We start from the raw sequence: 26,587 nt of genomic DNA on the forward strand, positions 1-26,587 counted from the left end.
CATTTAAATTAGGGCAGCATAGATCATCTGTAGTGTGTAAATTCATTTTTGGAAAGGTAAATGTTACTGACTGCAAGGGCTAAAAAGAATGATGCTTTAATCAGACTGAACAGAGAATTTAGTGCAAATTAAAACTTGATGTAAACTTCAGAGTTGGAGTGAGGTTTACTTAACTGACACTGATGAACTGGTTTTAATGCACTGTGTTGTATTTTAGCTGACAAAGGACCTGCAAGTCGCTATTGCCCAACCAGTAAACCTTTCAAAAGGGAGCTACTTTGGTTGGTCTTGTAATATTCAAGTTAACTGATTTCAGGATGAAGATGGAAATCTACAGTATAATTACCAGGGAATATTTATAGCAGCCTGGGTAGTTCTTAGCCATTACTTTGAAATATTTCACAGCTTCAGCTTAATGCCATATCTTGCCTGTGTACTTACATATAAATAAGTATATGTGTGCATATATATGTATATATATGTATAAAAATGTAATTAAACAGACTTGTCACCTTGTGTGTTTGATGTATAGCAGTGGCACAGTGTGGTCTAAGAATGAATATATTTAAAAAGCCTGAATGGAAATGCTTTCTGATGTGTTGGAATAAAAGATTTGGGAGATTTTATTTGAAGAAGGAGATTCCTTAGAAGCCAGTTAAGTTTTATTCATCATGGTACTGTGACTTCTGCTTTTCATCTGCTTCTGTGTTTTCATCAGTTCTGTGCTATCAAACTTTAGCACTGTTGTGTTCCTGCTACACTTCTTCCTGCTTTTTAACCCCTCATTTTTAGAATGTCTCCCTGGAATTTGTGCTTTGTAGAGACAAGCCAACTTCTTAAATAACTTTGCTCAAACTGCTTAATTAAGAGGGTGTAATTTATTTGCCTGAATTAAATGTCTTTTAGACTTAGACTTTTTTTTTGGAAGTTTGAATGAAATGGAGTAAACTAGCAACAGGAATAAAAGATTCAAATTCATTTGCATAGCACTAAATATGAAACACAACAAAATTTTTAGTCATATGTTATATGACAAAATAATATACTATGAATCAAATATTTAGCATTCCAGACCACCCTGAAAGTCTCACACTGGATTTATCTTTGCTTAGACTTGTGGGTCAGTGAGTAAAGGCAAAAACTCCAGCCAATGCCATAGCCAAATTCTTAGGCTATGATCAGCAGATCAGTTGTTACAGTAAAATAGTGCTTTTTTTGTGGCAAAAATTTACCGTTAATTTTTTAAGGTCACTCAGGAACAAAATGAAGTCTTTGAGCTTTAGCCCAAAATTACCGTCTTAATGTAGGTACCTCTGATCTTGAAGAAATGTGATTTCCCTCAGTTAATTGAGGGAAAATATATAGGTGTGCAATTGGAGGCACATTGCAAGGTTTTTAGTCCAGGAAAAAAAAAGAAATTCCTTTGGGGAAGAGCTGCTTCAATTGGACAGATGAAGACATGAAGAATTTGTGCTGTATTATTAAGTGCTAATTTTTTGTGTACCAAAGGAAGCTATTTTAGGAAGTGCTATATTACTAAAATTCAAATATATTTTATATGACATTTAACAGACTCAATACTGCTCTCACCCTAAATTCAAATTAAAGCACTGGAGTCAAGGCTGCTGTTGAAATTGGCAGTTTATATGGAAAATGAAATATCCATGTTTAAAAATGGATCATCCCTGTACCTTAGTGAACTCCCCATGTGATGTCCATTGAGTGGGATTGGATGTGCCAAGGGAAGATGAGAGGTAGGAGTGATACTGAAGAAATGTTTTTACAGAGGGATGGGAAAATTCAACTGTACATTAGGAGAGAGAGCTGACATGTCTTCATTTTAAGGTTTCAGACAGTTTCCCAGTTTTTTCAACAATTAAACCATCCTATTCTGAAGCAAGTGTAGATCACTGGTGGAGGCATTGAAATTTTGAATCCTGATAAACCTTTCTGGCTAAATTCCTCTGACATTGCATAACAATATATTGGGGAAAATGTTCTGCAGAAATCAATGTGTTATTCTTTCCATCCTCTGCTTCTGTTTCTTCCACATAAAATTCAGAATCAGATGTGTTTAACAGTTACACCATTGTATCTGGTGTAAATATTTACAAAACCTGCCTTGCCCATAAACAGCTTTGCAGCAGTCCTGAACTTAATTTATTGTTAGAGAAGTTATCTCTATGTCTAATTTACTCCACTTTTTGTAAAGGTGGGACTCCTGGTATTCTTTAACATCAAAAAAATTAATATTGATTTCAGTGATTTATATACTGAATTTGTGTGTACAAAATGTATTTTTTTAGTATTGAAAGTATGCAGACATCTGAAGTTCTGAGATATGGTGGAGAACCAGACAGTGGAATTTTGATGGTGTCTTTATGAACTGTCTTCAGCTATGTCAATTTTTTAAAGTCAGATTTTAAATAGAAATACTTTTGTGCAAACTGGCTGGGACTTCATGTGTATACATTTTATACAATTATTAAAACCCTTGGAAGGGTTTTATAGGTAATGGAAGACTGTGATGTGTTTAGTAGCCTCTTCCTTTTCTTAATCTCTGTGGCAGTCTTTTTAGAAGTGGAAAACATTTTGCTTCTAAAAGACAGCTATTTTTATTCATGTCTAAAATATTTTCTTCCCCTTTCCTGCAAAGTTAGTAGTAATTTGGGAACTTATTTTTCAAAGATGAGCTATTACACAGCAAATAACTGAATGCTTTGTGTGGGTGGAGTCAGTCTCTGATATAGTTCATGAAGCTCTGTTCATTAAAGCAGGTCTAACTCTTCTCATAGCATAGATTAATTACTTTCTTCTAGTTTCTGCTCTTTTCTGTGTCAAACAGTGAACTTCATTAGTCTCTGCTGTGTTTATTTAGAGATTTATGTTGCTTGATTTTTTAAAGGAATGGGATTCATACTCTCTGGTGACTGCCAGTGCCTTTCTCCCCAAGAACAGCTTTGGAGTCTGTGGGAAACACACACATTTATTGCAGTAGTGGGATGAACCCTCAGGGTTCCTGTGTTGTTGTCAAAGCAGCTTGTTCAAGTAGGAGATTTCTGAGCAGTTTGAAGTTGTGCTTACCTGCTCCATGTATTTTTCAGAAAAAATATTAATGGTGCTGTTTGTTACTGTAGAAAAAAAAAAGTGCCATCCCCCAGTCCCTGTCAGGGTTAATGGGGTGGAGAAGCAGAGGGTGCTGCCTGCAGGGAGAGGAGCTGCTCTGTCTGCTGAGTTCCAGCCCTGGTGATGCAGGAGGGGATTCATCCTGCAGGTCCTGCCCAGGTGCTTTGCTCACACCTCTGGCTCTGTGCTTGGGAAAGGGGAATGCCCTCAATACACAAATGTGGTGCTCCCTGCCCAAACCAGAGCTTAGGCACTGCCTTGAAGGCTGAGGAGCTTTGCACACCCCCTGCAGTTTCTGATTAACTGCAGAGTAAAAGGTGTGTGAATAGATGTGAAGGTGGTGGTTGCTGTCTGTGAATAATCAATTTCTACTGCAGCTTTTGTGAGGGTCTTAATGTATTTTGTGGCCTTTTTGAAATTCTTTAGTTTAAAGAGTACACTGCATTTTCATGGCAGAATGAGACCGAAGATTCTCCTGGAAAGAGACATGGACTTTCTCTTCTCTAGGGCTCACCAAGCAATTCTCATTTTATGTGGATGTGTGAAGGAAATATTACAGAATAGTCTCAGTTGGAAGCAACCTTAAAGTTATCATCTCTGCCATGGGCAAGGACACCTTCCACTATCCCAGGTTGCTCCACGTCCCATCCAACCTGGCCTTGAACACTTCCAGGGATGGGGCAGCCACAGCTTCTCTGAGAAACCTGTGCCAGAGCCTTACCAGCCTCAGAAAATAGGGTCTTTTTTCTAATATCTAATCTAAACCTGCCCTCTGTCAGTCTGAATCCATTTCCCCTTATCCTGTCACTACATGCTCTTGTAAAAAGTCTCTCTCCATCTTTCTTGTACATTCCCTCCAGGCACTGGAAGGCTGTATCTGTGTTTATGGGTGCAAATACTGCTTTTTCTCTTGTTTTTTTTTTTTTTTTTCTGTCATCAGACTGCCTTTTCTGTCTTGTTATATATTACTGTTAGCTTATTAAGGAGATATTTGAGTCTGTTCTGAGAGAGTTGGGTCAGGACTGCTGCAGGAGCTCTCCTCAGACTTCTCCTTTGTGACCATTATTTGATGTCTTCAAGGAAGGAGAAAGCTCAACCTGCACAAAGCACCCTGGGCAATGAGGGCTTTTGTTAAAATGTTGATTCTGGGCCTATCACTGAGGTAAAATCAGAGTCAGAAGGTGTTGAGCTATTTTTTTCCCGAATATTTTAGTGAACTCCATAAGGAAATGAAGTTGTTCCAGTGTGACTGGTGGGTGAGACATGAAATTTTCCCTTTCTTTATTTCACCTGGCTGTAGATTTTTCTGCAGGGGACACTGTGACTTGATCAAAAAAACATCAACCAATTGTTGCCAAAGAAAAATGTTGTGGTTTTATTCTTTGCCTTGGGTAGTGACTGAACCCAAGTACAGCTATTTTAAATTTCTTCAAATATTCAAGAGCACAGTTACAACAATTGTGTTCTTCCAATTTTCTGTGTTATCTACCAAGACATGAGCTGCTGTTTGTGTTACACTGTTAAATCACAGTTACTAAAGTGCTTAAAAATGTTAGTCTATAACTGACCTTCTGTCCTGTCCTCATCTGATTTTTCAATGACTCCGTTATTGTGAAATATTGCTCCACAGGACTGTGAAACGAGCAGAAAGTCTTGTCTTTTTCACATTTAGTAGTTTTCAATCACTAATGGTTTCTGATTGTGCATCTGAAGCTCTCAGATTTTTGTGTTCTCATATTAGAAGAAGGTTTGAAGCAGCTTGGACACAAAACCAGTGCTCGTTATGTTGAGGTGAAGTAGTCGAGCAATGAAATTCTAAGAGTATGGGTGGAAAAAAAAAATTGCAAATTTTTTGGTTGTCAGAAGCAGTCAAAGCCAATTTGGTATGAAATGGGGAAAATACAGTGGGGTTATACTGAATAAACTGAGAGAATGTGCTCACATGCCCGTGCTGCCAGAGGCTTTGCTCAGCTTTATTTGGTTACAGCCGTTCTGTGATCCTGGTCTTTCAGTGAGTCTGGAGAGAAAGTGAAGGCAAAAAATTGTGAACATAGTTAATCCAGATGAGAAAATAAGCTGTCACTCCTCACTCAATAAATGAGTCTCTAATACCTACACAAAAGTATCCAGTAGTGCTCCCAGCTGCAGGACAAGCTTTTAAAGCTGTTGAGGTGAATTCACAGGTCACAGGATCAAGTGGTGATTGCCTTCCTGCTGTATGAGCATGAAGGCACCAGGTGGGTAAAGACCTCCAAGAGTAGCTGGTTTTTGTCTCTTTTTTTCAAAAAGGTAAGTGCTGGTGATAACAATCACAGAAATCTCCTAACTGTGGGTCAGGAGGGAGGTTGAGGAGTTCAGTGGCTCCTCCCAGGAGGTTCTGTCAGATCAGGATGTCAGGCAGCCAGAAGCTGTGAGAATTCAGAGCTGCAATCTCTGTAGCAGATTTGTCCTGGTTTTTGACAAGGTTTTTGGCAACCATTAAGCCATGGAGGTCAGTGAGCTGAGGTATTCCTCGAGGGAGAAGGTTCCAGTGTTGGATTTCAGAAGTGGCTCTTGGGCAGGATTAGGCAGCTCTTTTGCATTGTGAATGCTTCCCATCATGTACTGCTGATGTGGATTCCTTCAGCATCTTGGCTGAGATGTGGTGCTAAGAAAAAGGAACCGAGCTGCTGCCGTGGCATGTTTAAAGCTGTGTTTCACACCAGATCAACATAGAAAAATGATTTGGTTTGGCTTTTTTCTCATGGAAAGCATGGGGAGCTACTACCAGGAAATAACCATGTGACTCAAAAATCTGTAAACAAATTTTTCTTGCAAATGGCAGCCTGCTTTCTTTGAGAACAATAACTGTTTCACACTAGGGAATGAAAGGCAGTGCTCTGGCATGGCAGACCTTTGGTTTCAAGCACAATTAAGCAGATGCTGTAGCATTACCTTCATCATTCCTGGTAGCTGTGAAGATTTCCATCTGGGTGGATTCTGCTTGCACTATGTGCCCCTGCTCATAATATGGCAAATAACCTGAATTTTTGATGGTAATACTCAGCATTGAACCACTGCAACTCCTGGCTGTGCTGTGCTGCTCTGAGTCTATATGGATGTCTAATTAGTGTGGTTTTGGGAGCATTCCCTACAGGCAATTAGAATGTGGGGAATGGCTCAGTGAAACACAGACATGAGCAAGGCAATTTGTCAGTTATGTGCCATTAATTCCATAGTGAAGGGATTACAATCAATGTTGATTTGCTTTGAAGGAGTGTGTACTCCTTGTGGCAGTAGAATTCACAAACTGAGCTGGATTGGTGTGGGCAGCACAAGCATTGCTGGATGTTTGTGCTTTTCAAGGCCCAAGATGGTGTTTTGGGCAGGTTTTGGTATTTTTGGCACGGTTTACAGGATATGTTTCTTTCACATTTTTCTCACTCCTCCCTCTCACAGCTGCTATGCAGCATTTTTTTACCCTTAGATATGTTCTCTCAGAGGTGCCACCAGCATAACTGACTGGCCCAGCTCTGGGCAGCAGCAGGTTTGTTTTGGGGTTGTCCGGAATGGAGATACCCTGGTGCCTTCTCCCAGAGGCCACTCCTTGCTACTAAAACCTCGCTGCATAACCCAGTACATCTCTAAGCAGGTTTTTCTGGTAGTACTACTACTGATAGCTAATTGTTATCACCCTCCCCGTGCCTATTGAGTTTTATCATTGAATATTTTGATATTTTAAGTATTTTCTAGATACAGTTTTGATACTGAATAATTATTTCTGTTGGTAGCACATACATGGAACAGCCTGGTCTAGTGGAAGGTGTCTCTGCCCATGGCAGGAGGGTTGGACCTTAAGGTTCCTTCCAACACTCTTGAAATATTCACTTTAAAACAATATAGGTATTTTCAGCTGCCTCATTCTCCCCTCTAAACAAACATTGCCAGACTTTTCTCTGTTTGCAGACTTTCATTTCATCAGGGAACTAGGGAATCATAAAATTGTAGAAAGGTTTGGGTTGGAAGGCACCATAAAGATCAAACACAATTTTGTGTTGAGGCTTTATACTTCCAAATAGACTTATTTTTTTTCTGGAGACACAATTTTATGTATTGTTGAAAATAATTGCTGGATAAAACTAATATGCAATCATTGTACATTCTTGAAGATAACCCAAATAATATATATTTGTTTGAACATTCTTGTATTTTTAAGTAAAACCAAAGCAAATCTTTCTTTCCTGTTGTTATGATTTAGTAGCATAACACAGTGTAATTATTTTGAAGATTAGATAGTTTTCACACAAGTTAACATCAAAAGTAATTTGTTTCTCTTCATTGCCTTTGATATTATTTAATCTAATGTTTCAGAGCAGTCCTTGTTCCCATAGAATGCTATTATTAATAACCTTAATATGTGTGAGGCTGATTGTTTTGTTTGGATATATAGATTTAATACGTGGAATGGTAAAAAATTGTATTTTGACAGTAAAAAACCCTAAGAAAAAGTAGGTATAGACTGGCACTTGAAAAATTCTGAGAAATCTAGAAAACTCTTTTGCTTAAGGTCACTTAATCATATTTGATCTATCCATCGAGGTTGAACATAACTCCAAGTGCTGAATGCAGAAATTAGTTGGCATGCCAGTTGAGTTATTTTGTATAAAAAAAGGCTATAGTCTCAATTAAATGTGAGTTTGAAATTGTTTTTCAATTTTATTTTCTAGAAAAGAAAGATGTCACGCAGAGCTTGGAAAGCTACACGGCAAAATGCCCTGGGACAATGGAAGTCATCACTCTTCCAGATGGTTTGAAGCTACCTCCTGTTCCCTTCACCAAATTGCCTATTGTGAAGTAAGACCAAAACACAATCTTTAGCTTTTTCACAGTACCTGTCAAATTTTACAGGATACTGAAAGGATGCAGTCATCTCACTTTATGCATTTGGATCACAGGAACATGGAAAAATGTCAAAATGTCAAATTGTTTTGAGAAGCTCTTGATCAAAAATAGAGCCTTTGACCAGAAAATACTTTGTGGCCTTTAGTTTCAGAGAGAGAGAGAAGTTTTGTTTTATCAAGAACTGTCCTTCAACAGTTTCTTATTCAATTGAAGGAAGCTATTTTGCTGCAGCTGAGATTTTAGTTGAATACTTGATCATTTCAATACTGAAGGTCCACGAGGTGGATGCAGTCTCCATCCACAGAGCTTGGAACTCACCTGGAAATGGTGCTTTTTGTACCTCTCTCTTTCCAGATGCTGCATTTTCAAGCTGGCACCTTCACTGGCCTGTTCTAAGTCTCAGTTCCATTCAGGCACATCCTGCAGTCAGGCCAATGAATAATAATTTGTCCAGGTTGAAGCCTGGCATGAGACATTAGAGTGACTCAGAGAGAGAGAAATTAGCCACTGGGTATCAATAATAGAAGACTGAAAGGAAATATTTTCTTTTTGAAGGAAAGAGAATTCCTATTCACAAGAAGTATGCTGAATAGGGAAGAAATTGGGGCAAATGCTGATTGAATCCTCCTTCATGGGAGTCATGAATTTAGTCATAGCACCATAGAACCATGGTATAGTTAAAACTGGAGAAGACCTTTGAGGTGATCTACCATCAATCCAGCACCATGTTCACCATTCAACCATGTCCTCACATGCCACATCCACACATTTTTTGAACACTTTCAGGGATGGTGACTCCACCCCCTCCCTGGGCAGCCCCTTCCAATACTTAACAACCTTTTCCATGAAGAAAATTCTTCTAAGACCAAATTTAAACCTCCCCTGGTGCAATTTGAAGCTGTTTCCTCTTATCCTGACACTTGTTACCTGGGAGAAGAAACTGGAAGAAGAGGGCAGTCAGAACTTTGGCAAGAGATTCCCAAGACTTCAGTGGGAAAGATTTCATGTCAATTAAAATGTTTTTTGTGCTGAGAGAAGGGGAGAAACATATCCACATACATTATCTACTTGTCTTGACCTGGCTGTGCTTGGACCGTTGGGAATAGTTCCTTCTGTTTTGCCATGGGGTGAGGAACCCAGCATCAACTGAATTTAACATTTAAGAATTGCTGCTCCTCTCCTCCTTCTTGTCTGTTAAAATTTCTATAAAAGCCATCGTAATAAAAAATTGTGCTCCAATAAAATGTTAGTTGAATTTAGATATAAAGGCTCTGGTTACATCTGCCCAGCAGATCTGGTGCTGTAGAGCTGCCCAGCCCATTGGGAACCAGCTGTGCTGCTGGACTGCAGAGCTCTCTGAGCTAAATCGTGCTAATTTTTGTGACATCAATTATAAATGTGTGGAAATGTCATTTTGATGAATGTTGAATAACCTCAGCTTATGATTGAATCCATGTTAGAGCCCTCTAGAAACACACATTTACTGATGGGGATGACTTCTATTTACTGTTGGCATTTCATGGTCTACGAGTTTTAATCCATTTAATGTGAGGTGCTTATTTTGGATGTGGATTTCTTAATCAAAATACTGTCAGACATGGAAATGCCACAGTGAAATAGGAACACAGTGGCAATGTTACCTTTTCTCCCCAGTGCTTTAAAGGCAATAGAAGAGATTTGGCAAGGCAAAATCTTTATATTCCATTACTCATGTTCAATAGAAAATCATCATCTGGTATTTTCTCAGATAAAAAATGGACTATTCTCATTTTTATGGCTTGCCTATGTTAAAGGTAATTGTCTTACTAATATTTTTAAAAGCAGAAAATTTTCTTTCTTTTCACCACTGCTGCTTTTAGTTGTCCTTACATACTTTCCTTACTACTTCCAATTGACTCAGTGCCATTTTTCCCTTCCCTCTGTTTACTTAGTATAGTGGGATTTCTTAAAAAAAATAAATTTCCTTTCCCATCTAAACAAGGTTGTTTTTAATTAACATTTTCCAAATACAGGATTTTGATCTTCTGGGTAGCTAGTGAAATCAGTTAGTAATTCTTAATTGTCACTCATTTGCATTCAGTGGTGTCAGGCCAGGGGACATGACTGAAGCTTTTCACACAAAGGAATTAAAAATCTGCTCTCTTCTATGTCTGACTTGTGAGGGTACAGCTCTCTGATATGTGTTTGAGGAACATTCCTTCCACTGTCATGCATTCAGGTAAAGCAGGTTATCCACCAGTATTTATATAATAACCATGAAGGAGACAAAGCACTTTCCTCTGTATGTCAAATAAAATTCCTTTTTATTATCTCTATATCAAACTCAGTGTTCGTTTCCTCAAATAAGTATAATTCACATTTTTGCTTTAAGTTGCATTTGAATTTGTAGAAAAATTCTATCAGAAGAGGTTTTAAAATATGAAATATCAGGGGTCTCTTACAGTTTCCTTCTTATTCCTCAGGCTCATTGTCTGTGATTTTGCATATGATTTTGATACTGACACCAAGTATCACCAACATGTAACATATGGATGTGATTTATTTCTTGTTCAACCCACTTTTAGTGTAATTTAGTAATTTCTTATCAGGTGTTTTGTTTCACAGAGAGAACTTGTCTGTGTAGTGCTACTCTTACAGCTGCATTATTTTTCAGCAGAAACACATTATCTTGGTTTCTTTTGTGTGTCTATTTTCTATTAGTGTGATGCTGATATATCTGTTCTTTGCTGTGCTGAGTTCCTGATTTGAAGTAATTAGGTGTCCTACAAGTTTATAGAATGCTGCTGATTTTACTGAATATCCACCAATTTATTGCTTGTTCTTCTGCCCAAAATTTAGTCTTTACTTCCCCCTAAGCATTGGAAGAGCATTGATTTCCCTGCATGGCATTGTAGGAATTGGGTCTAGCAGGGATGCAATCTAATAAATAATTTGTTTTCTATTTGTAATTTGCTTTCTGGTTGTTTAACAAACCCACTCAAATTTCTGGGACATTTTCTTCTTTCCAGCAGCAACTCTGCATTTTCACTGTATTAAAATCAGCTTTATTCACTACGGAGAAGGTTCTTTATTTGTGTTGCCCAGTGAAATCTTATCTGGATTCTAGTTCGGGTTTAAGTTGAATATTTGGCTGCTTTCTGCACTGGAGTTGTGGTTCAGTCTGTACTCAAAAATTAATAGCTGGATTTCAAATCACTGTTCTGGCTAGTTTTGGTTTTGTTATTTCTAAAGAAGATTTTTTTTCTTTGTTATTTATTTTCTGAGAGCTTTCTGAAACTGCAGTTTCCTTGGGTTGGTGTTTCTTCCTTTTGTATTGTAAATGTTTGCTTCAAGTCTTCCATTTCAGGTATTTTATTCTCAGATTGGTATTTCATATTTATCAGTTCTTTTTTAACACAGTTGTCTGTTACAAAATAGAATAAATGAAATAATTAGAAATTATTTTTACTTAACAGATCTGTGAAGCTCTTGAACCTCCCAACCAGTCTCCGACCTCACAAAATGAAAAGTTTACTTGGTCAGAATGTGTCAACTAAAAGCCCCTTCATATATTCTCCAATTATTGCTCACAGTCGTGGGGAAGAACGAAATAAGAAAATAGGTAAGAATAATTTACAGTATTTTCTGTTATTTTGTTAAATTTGAGAATCTTCTGTGGTCAAGGAAAGCCAACCTGAACATTGCTGTCTTTTATTTGAGATAATCAGTTTTTTAGCCTCAAGTCCTGAAGGAACAAATCTTTTTTTCTCTGGGGCACAGTTTCATATTCAAAAGAGGAATAAAGCCTCATAGATGGTAATATTGGTTTTTCAAGAAGAGATAAACTAGTTTTATTTCCTTCTCAAACAAAAGAGAATTCAGGGAAAACTTAGTTCTGACATGCTCTGCTTGTCAGCCACCACAATTTCAGTGCCCTGAGGAAAATGCACTGTTGTGGTTTTTCCTTTTCCTGCTCTGGTTTAACATAAACTCAGAGTGATGAACTGTCTGATTGGTCCCTTTTACTCAAGGACAGATCAGCCAAGAAAAAGTTTTTAAACCCTTTTAGGAATATTAGTAATTTTCTTTTTATCAAGCTTATAAAGCCTTTCAGTGCAGTAATTGTGCCATTGGAAAAAGATTAGAAGTTTGTTTAAATCCTGGATTAAGTTACAAATATTGGTAGTTCTTTTTGTGGCTTTTGTGCCTCTCATGTGTGTGATAATTTTTACCAGAGGCATCAATGTCAGCACAAAAAAGATTTGTGTGACTGTGGAAGAGACTGATTGTAAAAACTTCAGAAATTTGCAGGATGTTTTAACTTGGCTCCTTGTTCATCTGGACTGTGCCTGCCTGCAGGGCCAGTTCTCCAAGAATCTCTGTGGTTTCCTCTTTCCAACAAAAATGTGCCCCTGCTGAGGACCTGGTTATCAGTAAGGTGAAATCCCTCATCCTGAGAAGAACATGCACGTTTTCCAGTTGGGTTTATGGTGTGTGTTTTCAATTAACAGCTGAAACAGGAACAGCTGGGATGTGCAGAGCAGGGATGATGATCTGGCAGTTTGGATGCACTTGGCTCAGTGTGACTTTGCTGCAGCACTACTTTGATTTCAAAAGAGAAAGGATAAGAAATTAAAAAAAATATTAAGAAGAATTAGTTAAAGGATAAATTGAAAAAATGTGCACGTAGGGGAACATCTTAAAGTGCTCTCTTGATTTCTCTTAATAATTCATTGAAAGTTTAATTACTATTAAATTTTCAGCATTTAATCTCTTAGCTATACCGTGTCGTGGTTTTTTCATTTAAATGAAACCTTATTCCCAGTTTTGTCACATAATTGTACAAAGCAGTATTCTCATTCCTTGATGGATACAAAAGGAACCTGCATGTTTGAACTGGTTAGCATTTGTTTCGGTGCTTTGTGTACCGTAGGAGATTTACATTTTACAGTGAACATTCTTCTTTTAGGTTTTTATTTAGCCCAAGGAGATGTCTGATTGCTTCTGATCCTGTACAGCATTTGTCTTTTGAAGTGTATAAACATTGCAGTCCCTGCTAAAAGCCTCTAATGTTTCAAAGTTTAGCAAACAAAAGAAAATACAAAATAAAAGCAGATACTTCTTTTGAAAGAAGCTGAGAAATTTATTAACTTCAAAATTAATGAGAGTAATTTAATGGCATGTATTTAACATTAATTAAAACCAACAATAACAAATGAACTGTTGTTTGTCTTACATGGAGATAGTACTCCATATTTTGGTTAAATTGTTGTTTTGCAGCAAAGGAAATCAAGCACTGCTGACAAACCAAAGGGAAACAAAACCCTTTAGAAAGTCTTGAAATGTTTTCAGCTTTCAACTTGATAAGCTTTTCTGATTGGAAACAATAACAGGGATAATTATATTGTAGTTAAATTGCTTTAATAGCATGCTAGTCGTAAAAAATAAACCTCCTGATTTTTGACATGAAGTGTTTTGTTGGTTTTGAGTGCTGATAGTCTAAAGCAGCAAGAATATATAATATAATTCTGTTAGTAAATCCAACAGCTCTGTCATACCTGTATTAGCTGATACAAATATAGCTCATTTTACCTTTCCTTTCAAAACCTTTTCCCCCAAGGAACAATTCTGTAGCACTGCCCTGGCACATTTTTCACAGGGGATTTCAATCTCATCTCAAAAAACCTCCATTGATTCAGACTCCACCATGTCCCTGGGGAGGTTGTTCCACTGAATCACTGTTCTTACTGAAACAAAAAGAAATTAGTAAGAAAATAAAACCTGTTCAGTCCAACTGGTGTCTATTACCCTTGGTCTTCTTCCTGTGGCTCCTTGTGAGGAAAGAGCTTCTGTCCTCTTTATGCAGCCCTTGAAGTTCTGGAATACCGTGATGATATCGCCCTTGAGCCTTCTCTTCACCCCAGAGAGGATAACCCTCATCACGGGGGTTCTCCAGTCCTTGACCACCTTTGTGGTGCTCCTCAGGATCCTCTCCAGTGTGTCTGTGTCCCTCCCAGCTGTGGGGAGCAGAGCTGGACACAGCTGTGCCTGACAAGCCCAGGGTGGAGTGGTCACCTCCCTCTCTGTGTAGTGGAGAAGCACAGGGACACAAAACCCAAAACAGATGGACTCTCAGAGCCCAAAGCAGATGGACACAAAACCCAAAACAGATGGACTCTCAGCACCCAAAGCAGATGGACTCTCAGCACCCAAAGCAGATGGACTCTCAGCACCCAAAGCAGATGGACTCTCAGAACCCAAAGCAGATGGACTCAGAGCCCAAAGCAGGTGGACTCAGAGCCCCAAGCAGATGGACTCCGAACCCAGCAGAGCACATGGACTCTCAGAGCCCAAAGCACATGGACTCTCAGAGCCCAAAGCGGGTGGACTCTCAGAACCCAGCAGGGCCATGAGTGGAGGGATTGTCAGTCAGAGATCTGTTGCAGGTGAAGGATGGAAGCAGGTCACTGCCTGCACCAGGAGGAAGGTTCCTCCTTCTCCTCCTCCTGTGACAAGTTCTATAACAGGGGTGAGGCTCTGGAATGAGAAGGCCAAACTGACGAGATGGCTGAGGGTCCTTCTGGGACAGAGTGGCTTCCTAAAGCAGCACCACCTGGACCCTGCATCACAACCTCCTCTGCTGGCCGGAGAAGAAGGGTGGTCCTCACAGGAGACTCTCTCTCTTCTAAGGGGGGCAGAGAGCCCCATGTGCAGACCTGACCCAACTCAGGAGAGGTTTGCTGTCTCCCAGGGGCTCAGGTAAGGGACATCCCTGGAAAATTCCCTCTAGAAAGACCCTCTGATTCCTATCTGCTGTTGGTTGTTCCAACTGGCAGCAGCAAAACAACAAAGAGAAGTCTGAGGCCAATCAGAAGAGACTTCAAAGCCCTGGGACAGCTGGTGGAGGGATCAGGAGCACAGGGAGTGATTTCCTTGATCCTTCCAGAAGCAAGGAATAACATTGACAGGAACAGGCAACTCCATTGATGTGTGGCTTCGAGGTTGGTGTCAATGGAAAAAATGTGGTTTTTTTGGCCATCTGTCAACACGTGGCCTGCTGAGACCTGATGGGATGAGCCTTTCTCAGATGGAAAAGGAGTTCTAGCACAGGAACAATGGGGCTTGCTGACAGAGCTTTGAACTAACTTGGAAGGGGGAAAGGGAGAAAAGCAAGCTCCCCAGTGATAAGCAATGGGATTTTGTGCCAAACCTTGAGGATCCTGATGGGATCCTACAATCTGCTTCACCAGGTGTTGGCCACAAGGTACCACACCTGAAATGTTTCTACCCTGATGCCCACAGCATGAAGAACAAACACCAGCTGAAAGCTTTGGCCCAGTCCCAGAGGTTTGACATCATTGGCACAAATAAATCATGGTGGGATGAGTCCTAGGCCTGGAGAGCCCTGTTGGGTGTTGTGCTTTCAGAACAGACTTTCCTCAGTGTGGTCATTGCTAGAATGTGGAGATTCAGGGCTGCTGTGCTACTGCAGGTGCCTCTGTTGCTGTAGTAATCCACAATGGTTAACTCTGTACCTATGCAGAGCAGTCACTGGCTGTTTTGGGGGCTGCAGAATGCACAAGATATCATGGACACTAATAAGCAATTAAATATGAAATGTAGAGAACATCTCATACCACTGTGAATCTGAATGGTTTTTTTTAATCAACAGTTTTGCTTTTCAGGTTTCACAGTAATATCACCCATTAACATCTGTGGATGTATGTGTTTAATTTCCACTAGCATTAATTTGAGTTAAACATTTGCATTAAGTACATCTCCCTTGAGCTCTCTAATATTGCCTGCAAAATGTAATCAGAAAGTAAATGATTGTGATTGTACAATTAGAGTACAGATTGCTCCAACTGTGCATTAAAGTCTTAATATTGATTATCCAGGTTTTTTACTGGACATTTCTTAATGTCCTAGTAGAAAAACTGTTAGCAATGTATGTTAAAATCATTAGGTAAACTAGTAAGAACTAATCCCTGTATGTTATAATTTAGCTTATAATCGTGATTTATTTAACAAATGTAATTAAACCACCTTTTGTTTACTTGGACTGCAAATCCTCAGCTTGCAGGGAGAATCTTGCCACATTCAGTTTAAAGTCTGCACTTCAGGTGCATGTGGTTCACTGTGAGAAATTTGGAAGGTAGACACAAACCTGAGGGCTGAAAAGGTTACGAAGTGCTGATATAAAATAATCTTTTTGCATTGAACAGTTGCTCAAAAATTGCATCTCTGCTGCTGACCTCCATAATCTCCCACAGAATTACAGAATGGTTTGGGTTGGAAGAGACCTTGAAGATCATCCAGTTCCAACCTCCCCTGCCATGGGCAGGGACACCTTCCACTATTCCAGCCTCCTCTCCTTAAATTATGAAACTCAAAAAAAAAAAAATAAATTAAAATTGGCAGAGTGAAGTATCTTTAAGATTGTCTCTCGTGCTAAGATGTAAACTGAAGGTACATCTTTTTACCTGGCCCACTTTACTTCACTGTCTCTTTATTTACTCCATATAATCAGCTGTGTCTATATGAGGACTTGTGATTTCTCTCTTCCTGTTAATTTCTTACCTGGCTGATTCTTCTCCAGGTCTCCAATATCAAGGCCTTGTGTACTCTACAAAACTCCAATTATGGAAACCTTTAAGTGTTGAACATGAAGGATGTGTTGAAGTAGTGTTTTGAATTGCTGCCTGAGTTAATTTTGCCAATGAAGCATTTGGTCTTTGGAGCACTCTTGCTGTGTCAATGAACATTTCCAGTTCCTTCACCTCTTGCTTTGCCTGGGATTTACAGCTTGTGTCACACAATGCTCTTGAGTAGGACTTGGGCTGTGAAGATTATAGAGACATATTAAGTATTATAGCAATCTGACAGCTCAGCTGCTGCTGTTTATTTATAACCCTATGATTAGGTAATTCCTGCCTTAAGTCTGTGCTTATTCCTTGCAGACTTCCAGTGGGTCCAGGGAGATGTGTGTGAAGTTCAGCTGATGGTGTACAACCCTATGCCTTTTGAGCTCCGAGTAGAAAACATGGTATGCACCTTTCTAAATCTTCTCTTCCTGCTATTTTTCTGAAGAAAAATATCATTTGGACTTTCAAATATGTTTTTGTATAAATATTCTTTAAAGATGGTTTAAGCCAGCATAACCTCAGTTTAACAGTGTGGTGTTTCCAATTTTCTCATATTTTTGGTGATGAGGTATTGAGAAGAAAAATCTCTGCAACTCAGAGTGTTTAAATGCTTTACTGGCACTGACCCATAACTCAGTTCTGTACATTTCTGCATTGAGTAAAACTCCTGCTACATGATTTATGTAGATTGGTTTGTAAGTAATAATTATACCCAAAACCTAAAAATTATTGTACCCTTGCTACTGTTGTTTAAAAGTCTGCATTCATCCTTGCTTTTCAAATTCCCATTTTGACCACAATTAAAAAACCTGATGAACTAAAATACTTAGATCTGAGAGCTTTGGGTTTTAATAAAAACTTCAGCTTATGGATTTCTTGTTCCCAGTGATTTATGCTATTTGAAAACACTCTAATGTCAGATGAACAGAAGGGAGTGAAAAAAAAAGGCCAAACCAGTGGAGAAATATGTGAGGTTAGAAGGATCAAGCCTAAGCTCTCTACTTCAGCTGGCTGCTTGCAGTATATCCTGAAAAAAAGGAAATTGTAGGTTTTTTTTCTTTCTTTACTCCAACTAACAGGATTTTTAAAAATTGTTATCAATTTAAAGGTTAAAAATTCTGTAACAACCAGACCAACTTAATATCCACTCAGTCCTAATCCAGCATTTTCCTTTCTGTTAAATATTTTTACCTTTAGTATTGCTTTAAATATAAATCACATCTCTCAGAGCCCTTTGTTCTGTCAAGCTAATTAAATCAGTGTACATCTATTTGCTCATAATTTTTGTTTGGGTTTTGTTTTTATTTATATGTCTACTGCAGTCTCTAGTCAAACAAGTTGACCTAAATTACTGATAATAAACCACATATAATAAAGTGCTTTTCCATGGGAAGTGAACATGCCCAAAGATTCTGTTTTTATAGCACAATAAAATTAATTATTGGAAGCTAACATGCCACTTTCTCCAGCAGCATTTTCTCTCACCCTCACAGAAGTATTCAAATTTTTTAGGGATTAATAGAAAAAGTAGTTGTAAGGCTGCACATTAGAAGGGTCTCTGTGGGAATTAATTGATTAAGAACATTTTGATTTACAGTCTAATTTGTATTGTGTAAGTAATGATGTCATTGTATATTAAAAAACTTGGAAAATTTCTTAATGAGGAAATCTTCTGAGTGCTTCTGTGCACTCCGGAATTCAGAATGCAAAACATCCATTCCCTGAGCAAATTACTTGTTGTAGCACCAATACTTCTCTTTGTCGCAGACATCTCTTTGTGAAAAATCTTTTCTTTGGGACTTTTCCTTCTGAGGACCTGTGGCCTCGGAGACAGATGTAAACAATTGTTATCTGCTGCTGTGGAATGCAACAGGTCTGTCTGGATTGGCCCATCTTGGTTGTTTATAGTTAGTGGCCAATCCAGGACAGAGTCCGAGAGAGCTGCCTTTGTTATCATTCTTTTCTAGTCTTAGCTTAGCCAGCTTCTGGAAACCTTTCCTTCTTTTTCTTTTTATTATAGTTATAATGTAATATATATATCATAAAATAATAAATCAAGCCTTCTGAACATGGAGTCAACATTCTCGTCTCTCACCTCACCTGAAAACCCCGGTGACTGCTGTCACATCTCTTTACTGTTGTTGTGATAAAGTTCTGTCTTGGAATAACCACTGAATTCCAGTTCCAGTGGAAAGCACAAGAGGAATTAATTTGCCAACCAGATGCAAATCTTTGAAGTGATTAATGTAACTCTAGTCAGTGCTTTGAGAAATTCTGCTCCTCACTAATGTGGCCTCACTTGGAGAAATTGGTTGATTTTGGTAGATTTGTATCTTTATCAAGGCTGTAGCAAGTTGAGGGAAGTGCTTGTTCCCCTGGATTTGGAATTTTAGAGACAATTTCTTTGGAACTGAGGCTAGTTTGGAGCTCCCCAAATGACAAAAACACTGACATCTGTTCAGCCTGTAGAGGAGAAGAATACTGGGGTAATTCCTACTGCTCTGCTCAATCCCAAAATGGGAAAGTGCAGCAAAACCAGGGCTGGGCTCTTCCCAGAGGATGAGAGTCAGGGAATGAGCTGCAGCCTTGGAAACTTCCCTCCCTGATAAAAACTCCCTTTTCCCAGGCAGGAGGGGGATCATGCACTGGGACTGCTTATCCAGAGAGAACCTGAGACTTCCATCTTTAGAAATCTTTAAAACTTGAGTGAACAGGATGTGAAAAACCTAAACTACCACCAAAGCTACCCCTGCTTTGAGCACTGGGCTGAACACAATGACCTCTACAATTTCTTTCCAACCTAAGTTGTTGGTTTTCCAGTCTCATCTGTGAACCTTCTGGAATATGGGAATAGGCATTACTTTATCATAAGAATAAACTCTGTTTTCATTTTAATAATTCAGAGGGCTGGTTAATATTTTAAAATGGTGTGTTTTATTATTAACATGTACCCATGCCTGCAGTTCCCATACCCTTTTCTTGTCTGATTTCTCATCACCTATCAGATTCTTTCAGATTATTTACTCTCACTGACTCAGTTTCATAGCAAGTATGTCCTTTTCTGTCATTTAGTGGCAGTTTCAACTTGCTTTTCCCACGACTTTTTTCCTCCTGCCTGACTCAGCACCTCACCTTTGTAAGATCATTCAGGCTTGTTTCCAGTCATCTTTGAGTTCTCCATTGCTTGGTTTATTTTTTCTTTGTCCTTTCCATGCTCCACCATTCACCAATGTGTAACTGTACTGAAATCTACAGTCTTATTTATTTTTTAAAATTTTCCCCTTTCCCTCAATTTAGATTTGTTGTTCTGATAAATTATTCATTTCACGTTAAATGAAATCCAGGCTTTTGCCATGGTACTGTTCCTACTGTGTCTCTCTGTTTGTTGAATTTCTGTTGTGATGGTAAACAAGTTAGCATTGAGCACAGGTTGTTAAGGAGAATGATTCCCCATGGAAAGACTTCCAGAGCTTTTTCATTAATTGAAGTATTAATGCTGTGTCCATGTAGGTTAATTGAGGTGTGCTAAAGTAAAAGGCATTGAACTTCTAGACTTGATATGAGACTGTGGACACAAGACTTTGATTAGTGTTGCTCTGATGATAAACCCTGAACAATTGATTTTCTTTTGTTATTTTATTTTATTGTTCTCAAGGATCTTGGCCCATTTTTGTTTTTTTTACTGTTAATTTCCTGTCATGACTATTCCTGATTTGGGACTCTAATTAGGTACCTATTCTTCATTCCTGCCCCATTTCTGTGTTCATTTTCTGTCTTTTTCTATTTCATGTTTCTATTTTGTCCATATAGTTAGGAGGCTGGTCCAATGGAAAGTGCAGTAGTGTTTGTAAAATGACAAATGAAAATGTTCAATCATGGAGCATGGAAGTGATGAGCTCCCACAATTGTGTGAGTGAGTAAAGTGAAGTAGGAGAGATCTTGGGGTTGATCAGAACAAATGCTTTAATAAAACTCAGCAGGTACCTTAAATCAGCAGAATGAGAGACAGAAATGAGCCTAACCAGAACTGGCTGTGATGGATTAGACAGAATATCTTTGCCATGCTGGTGCTTGGGGGCAGCTCACCCGGAGATGGGATGTTCGGCTGCACATCTGTGCCACCACTTCACCTTTTCTGCCAGGAATGTTGATTTCTGTACAGCCTTGTTCAGGTCTCTGAGTGATGGCCTCCAGCCCTTTTGCAGTTTGTTCTGATGTTACTGCCATTACTGCAGTTTTCTATGCAGGAAAAAATGATCTTCACATCTCAGGCCTTCCAAAACAATCCAAAAAATTCTGGGAAATCTCCTGTGGATTTGTTTTGAATCTTGAGACAAATGCTTAAAGCAGCAAACCACAGTACAATCTGGGGAGATTTACTACTAAAATACATATGAAGATGCAGTGCAAAATGTTAAGTTCTCTAAGATTTTTACTACTTTTTCATCTTTTTTATTAATTTTCCTATTAAAAGCAAAAAAAAAAGCTGAACAATTCTGAGGTAATGTGTATTGAGGGGAAGCATTTTCTCTGCCCTTACTATAGAAAATACAGCCATGGTTCCAAGAAAGCTACAAGATCTACAGACAGTAGATCTGTCTGTATTTAATAAATAAATATCAAGAAACAAAAAAAATGCTACCCCCTAACCCATGAGAATATTATAATTTATAGTATTTAGTCATTATTCAAGAGATAAGTATTTTTTCTGTGGTTCTCCTTCTGTTTGGGACCTGTATTTATTTGAACACAATCAAGTGTGGTATTTTGATTAATGATGCTTTAAGAATGGCCTTTTTTTTAAACTTGAAAATTGTGCTATTAGTCAAGAGCACTATGTTGATATTTAAAAAGAGCATCTAAAATTTTGATAAATCTGAATGTGTAATGAGTCCCACAACTTTGCTTATGATGGTTTAAATTGTTTCCATGAACTGCTCTTTCCTGAGTTCACATCTTTTGCTGTTTCTGCTGTCTTGAGAGAATATTTAATTACTGCTACACTACATTTAGTGGAGAATGTTTTAGTCAAGAATGTACACAGAAATGTGAAGGGGGGAAAAAAGTAAAAATGGTTGCGTTTGGTGTTTTTCTAGGTCTGCCTGAAATAACCATATTAGAAATAGTAGGAAAAATTTCTTCTAAAAGAAATATTTGACAGTTTTTGTGTAAAGTATTTTACAACATGGTATACAAGTATGTTCAGCATGGGAAGTAACTTTGAAGGTCATGTTACTTTAAAAAAAGAATGATTGCAGTTTGGGATTGGTAAGTAAAGCCTAAAAAAAGCAGTTACATACTCCTGTTATTTTAACAGCATCCCCAAATGCTGCCATTTACATGCAAGTTGTTTTGTTCCTCTAAAACTGAAATGAGATTTGAAGTGATTGAAAGACATACTGTGATAAAAGCATGCATACATTCTCTCTAAGACAATTTAAATTGTTTTATAAGAATACAAAGAAATGTAAACATTTTTTTGTGTGCATGACTCACATATTCCCTGGAGGAAACCTTGGATTTGGATGATCTGTTCCTGTAGGGTCAGAAAGAGAAATGATTACCAAGTGGTGATTAAATGATTACTAAATATTACTACTTAAAATAATGTAATGATAACTCTCAGGAAAAGAAATCTAACACATTTCCCTACTTTTAGTGGTGTGGCTGAAATTTTTTAGTTAATGGATGTGAGAGTACTTCAGCCTTGGTTAGGTTTTCACTGTTAAACTGCAAAACTTCAGGCACCAGAGGGCAATGTTGGGCAAATATTGCAGAATTGTGCAATTCAGCAAACTGTGCTCTTGAAATCGTCTTTCAGACATTCTAAGATGTGTCACTGTCTTTTAAAAATCACTTGTGTGGCCTAAGTTTTAATGGTAAGTGTCTTGATTTCAATTTATGTCTGGAAGTCTGAAGTCTAGTTGATTTTTATATTGATTTCCCCCCCCCATTTTGATGAGTTTTAATGTTTTCTTTATGTCTTTACTTTTCAAAGCTTGGAAGTTTTACTGATCAGTAGAACTCTAAAAGGGGAACTGACTGCTGTTTTCTTGGTTTTGTGTTAGTGCACTTGAAGCTCTTCAATTTCTAGTCCAGGCACAGTGTGTGCTTAGTGCAGGTGTTCTAGCATTTAAATTGTGTTTGTTCTCGAAAAGATCCCTTTGTTTTCAAGGTTTGCATTACATATTAGAGAATATTTAGGGATCCCTGCCAGTTTTTTAATTTACATTTGCTACAGCTGATAGTAAACAAGACATTGGATGGTTTGGGGGGTTTTTATCACTGATTTTGCAGGACTTGAAGTCCTTGGATGAGAGTTTTTATTTGAGATGAATCCTGAATAATTCAAATGTGTTTGAATATTAGGCCAAGTGATAGATCAGTGGTTTTGAGACTAAAATAAAGTTTAAAAGCCTTCTGTACCAGTTTTAAAAGTGAGCTCTGGAGAGTGTATTGGGTCAGCTATTTTTTGTATTCTAATGTTTGCTTCAGCCAAAGCAAAAGCAGCAGAATTGTGGTGAAAATTGAGGCTACATCAGTGTTAAAGAGAGAATGTTCATCTCTTTTCTGTGAGGTGAATCCCACTGGAAGGATTAATGTGGGAATCAAAGAGTCTCCATGCTCTGATACACTGGGTGCTGAATATACAGAAAGGCAAAGTTAGGTTTTACTTGGATCTTTGTGGACGGTTTCTGACAGCTGAAGTCTGCATGTGAAATGGGAGGAAAACAAAAATTCAGTAGAAATGAGGGTGTGACAGAGTATTTATTTACAACTCAAGTACAATGGTGAAATGGAATTTTGTGCAGTCTCAGGGACAGAGTTCTCTAATGCAGCCTTCCAGAAAGCCACAGTAGCTTTGGGTGAATTAGTTGTTGTCTCAAGAGTGTCAAGTCTACAAAGAAGTAATTGCTAGAACAGAGATTTTACAGATTTTGGATATGTTATGTGTTTTTCTGTGGCTCAAACTGTGAGCTTTATCATCTCTTTTCACAAAAGTATATTCCTCTTTAATAGGGTTCTCTGTTCTCATTAAGCATCCACACAGAGTTAAGATTTAATCCAGTTGTGCTTACTGCTTTTATTGACGGAGGTCTTTGTAGCATCCATACTCAAAAATAAAAATAAATATGTGTATAGAAAAACAATGGGTAAAGTGGATTTATATGCTTTCCAAAATCAAGTTTATTTTTAACAGCACATTCTATGCTCAAGCATGTTCAATTCATTAACCAAGTTTAAAGAAAAGCCCCAGTCTAGTAAGAACAGTAATGATGTGCTCAGAAAATTCCTTCAATGATTTTTTTTTTCTGCTTCATTTCTCATTTTGTCCCATGTTTTAAATTTAGAATGCTAAAAGATTTCTCTGACACTGAGGGAGTAACTGCAGGCATTTAGGCTTGAGAGGATCAGTTCAGCAAAATGAATGCGTTATTCCAACTCACTGAAATATTTAGGTTGGATGGTTAAGCTAGACTTGCCCTGTTATCTGTAAATACTTTTTTTTTTCCTCTTAGAAAACATATTTTGGGTATGTAATCAAAGCTAAGCAAGATCTGTGATTTCCACTATCAAATATTGATAGACAGTGATTTGATTTCCACTATCTATCAAATATTCAAGTTAAAGTCACAGGTACAATTAAATGTAGGTACAAAACAGCACCATGCAGATGATATCTGTGATTTTTTTTACTATGCTTGGGTGTAAATTTTTATTAGTTTTTCATTCCCAGCTCAGTTCCTGGAACACATTTCCATGTTGAATACAAATCCTGCTGTAATTTTGGATGCACGCTGCAGTCATTGTAACTCAAACCCCAGAATAACTGCTATGAGTAAATTGGAATAAATCATAAAAGTTTGGCTGATGTAAAGCATGGGATTAAAATATAAGTATGTAGCATAAAAATGTAAGTGTATATCATAAATGGATTTATCTGTGTATTGTGTTTTTTCAGGGTCTCTTGACAACTGGAGTAGAATTTGAATCTCTCCCTGCTGCCCTTTCCCTCCCTGCAGAATCTGGGCTCTATCCTGTGACTCTGGTTGGTGTTCCCCAAACCACAGGGCAGATCACAGTCAATGGTAAGGGAGGCTCCACTCACTCCTTGTTGGCAGAAAAACCTGAGTTTTACACCCCTGTGGCTTGCATGGCTTTTTTTGCCATGTGTGTGTTCACCACTCTGAATTCTCCTCAGTCAGGAAAAGAAAAAGGAACACAGGGAATCTGTTCCCTGCACCAGGCTTCATTAAAAACAGCCTGATGAATCACTTGGCTGCAGCAGCAGTAACGAGCACATTCTTGGAGTATCTCATGTGTGAGAGGAAGAGGATAATGAACTCCAGCTCCCCTTTATTAATGCTTTCATTTGGAAAGCTTCTGAGGAGGATTACTTGAACTTTTTTCTTAAGAATGCAGAAGATAATCTTGCAGGGTTTTTTTTCCCCCTTAATTAATTGTGTTCATGTAAGATTACAGAAATTTTTGCAGATTGCTTCCGTGGAAACAATTTAGCCAGGGTGTATGGCCTGTTGCAGTCAAGATATCATTTCATTAATAAGCCTAAATAAAACTGTGTTTGTAGTAAGGAAGGAAATTAAAGAGCTTTTACAAAAGGCTAGCAGACCTAGAAAAGGAGGCATATGTAGAGAGGATGGATTCAACATGTAGTAGGAGTGAATCATCTTATCAAATCACATTTTTAAATATGTCTTCTGGAATGCAAAGTTAGGATCCAGAATAAGAACCATTTTAGTAAGGCTAAGCACTAAAAGAAGATGGCTTTGAACTTGAAGAAACTGTTCTCACTGAGTTTTTCTTAAGTGCTTTTGTGTCTGCTCATAAAACAATTTTTCATGTGATTTTTTTTTTCTCAGAAACGATTTCAGTAAATACAGAATAGCATCAAAGCATTCAGAACATCTGTACTGTAGTTGTCTCCTTTTGAGTTCCACATACTAAAAATGTATTGCAAGTAGAGGAGTTGATTTCTGTACTTGGCAGCTTTTTGTTTGTCAATGTATCAAAGTTTCCTTCAGATATAATGCATAAATATTGCCTGGTAAGGAATCAGTGGAGAGGTATTTTTCTACTAAATTGAACTTTCAGGGGTTGTAGTCTTTCATGGCAAGTGTTTGTGTTTATGCATGATATTTTTTTCAATTAATAATTTCCTTTAGGATTCTTTTATCCTTCTGGATGTAGTTGAGATTCTTCCCTGTAAACATTTTTCTGAGGAAATAGGGAATGTATGTTGAAGGTTGACATGTTTTATGTGCCCCAGGCAATTTGGTGACAGGTATAAAATGGTGTCCATGCTATGACTTGTGATGTTGATCTTGTAAAGAATTCTGCAGAAGTTTCTAATGCATTGTAGAAATCAGAGGCTCTTTATAATTTATTTTTCATGCCACAGATACATTGTCAGGTAGTTATAAATGTTGTTATTTCAGGGGTTTGACAGTCCTGTAGATATTATGTGTCCTGAGAAGATTTTCCTGTTGAGAAGGTGGTGGTTTGGGTACTTTTAGACCTGCCATAAAACAGTAGAATTCACAACATAACTGGTGTTTTCTTCTAAAACTCAGGTTATCATACTTCAGTTTTTGGAGTCTTCAGTGATTGCCTTCTGGACAATCTGCCAGGAGTGAAGACCAATGGCTGCACTGTTGAAGTCATTCCAGCTTTGCCAAGGCTGCAGATCAGCACCTCCCTTCCAAGGTGAAAAATTAAATTAAATGATGATTTTATTAGGTTGTATTTAAGTGTTAGTCACATGCTGAATAAAAGCTTTTCCTCCTGAATGTATAATCAGTGCTTGAGTAAAACAGGACATAATCCAAATCTGCATTATTTGCTTTAGAATACAAACCTCAGTTTTTTGTTTTACTGCTTGAAACCATGGAATTTCACAGAAATATGCAGAACTAATTTTGCGATATTGTTTGTGC

The 26,587-nt window shown here is 38.0% G+C and overlaps 1 protein-coding gene across 3 annotated transcripts in view; it reads left to right on the forward strand.

Moving 5' to 3' along the window:
- The window catches only part of TRAPPC9 (trafficking protein particle complex 9), a 442,757-nt gene that overhangs the window by 33,097 nt on the left and 383,073 nt on the right, over positions 1–26,587 (forward strand). For all 3 annotated transcript variants that reach the window (XM_005426619.3, XM_031061591.1, XM_031061592.1), the window contains 5 exons: positions 7,833–7,959; positions 11,463–11,608; positions 16,947–17,032; positions 24,595–24,721; positions 26,225–26,357. In XM_005426619.3, the coding sequence (XP_005426676.1) occupies positions 7,833–7,959; positions 11,463–11,608; positions 16,947–17,032; positions 24,595–24,721; positions 26,225–26,357 (619 nt within the window). The remainder of the gene's footprint in view (positions 1–7,832; positions 7,960–11,462; positions 11,609–16,946; positions 17,033–24,594; positions 24,722–26,224; positions 26,358–26,587) is intronic.

Source organism: Geospiza fortis, unplaced genomic scaffold (assembly GCF_000277835.1).
Source record: "Geospiza fortis unplaced genomic scaffold, GeoFor_1.0 scaffold351, whole genome shotgun sequence".
In the NCBI taxonomy this organism is placed as follows: domain Eukaryota; kingdom Metazoa; phylum Chordata; class Aves; order Passeriformes; family Thraupidae; genus Geospiza; species Geospiza fortis.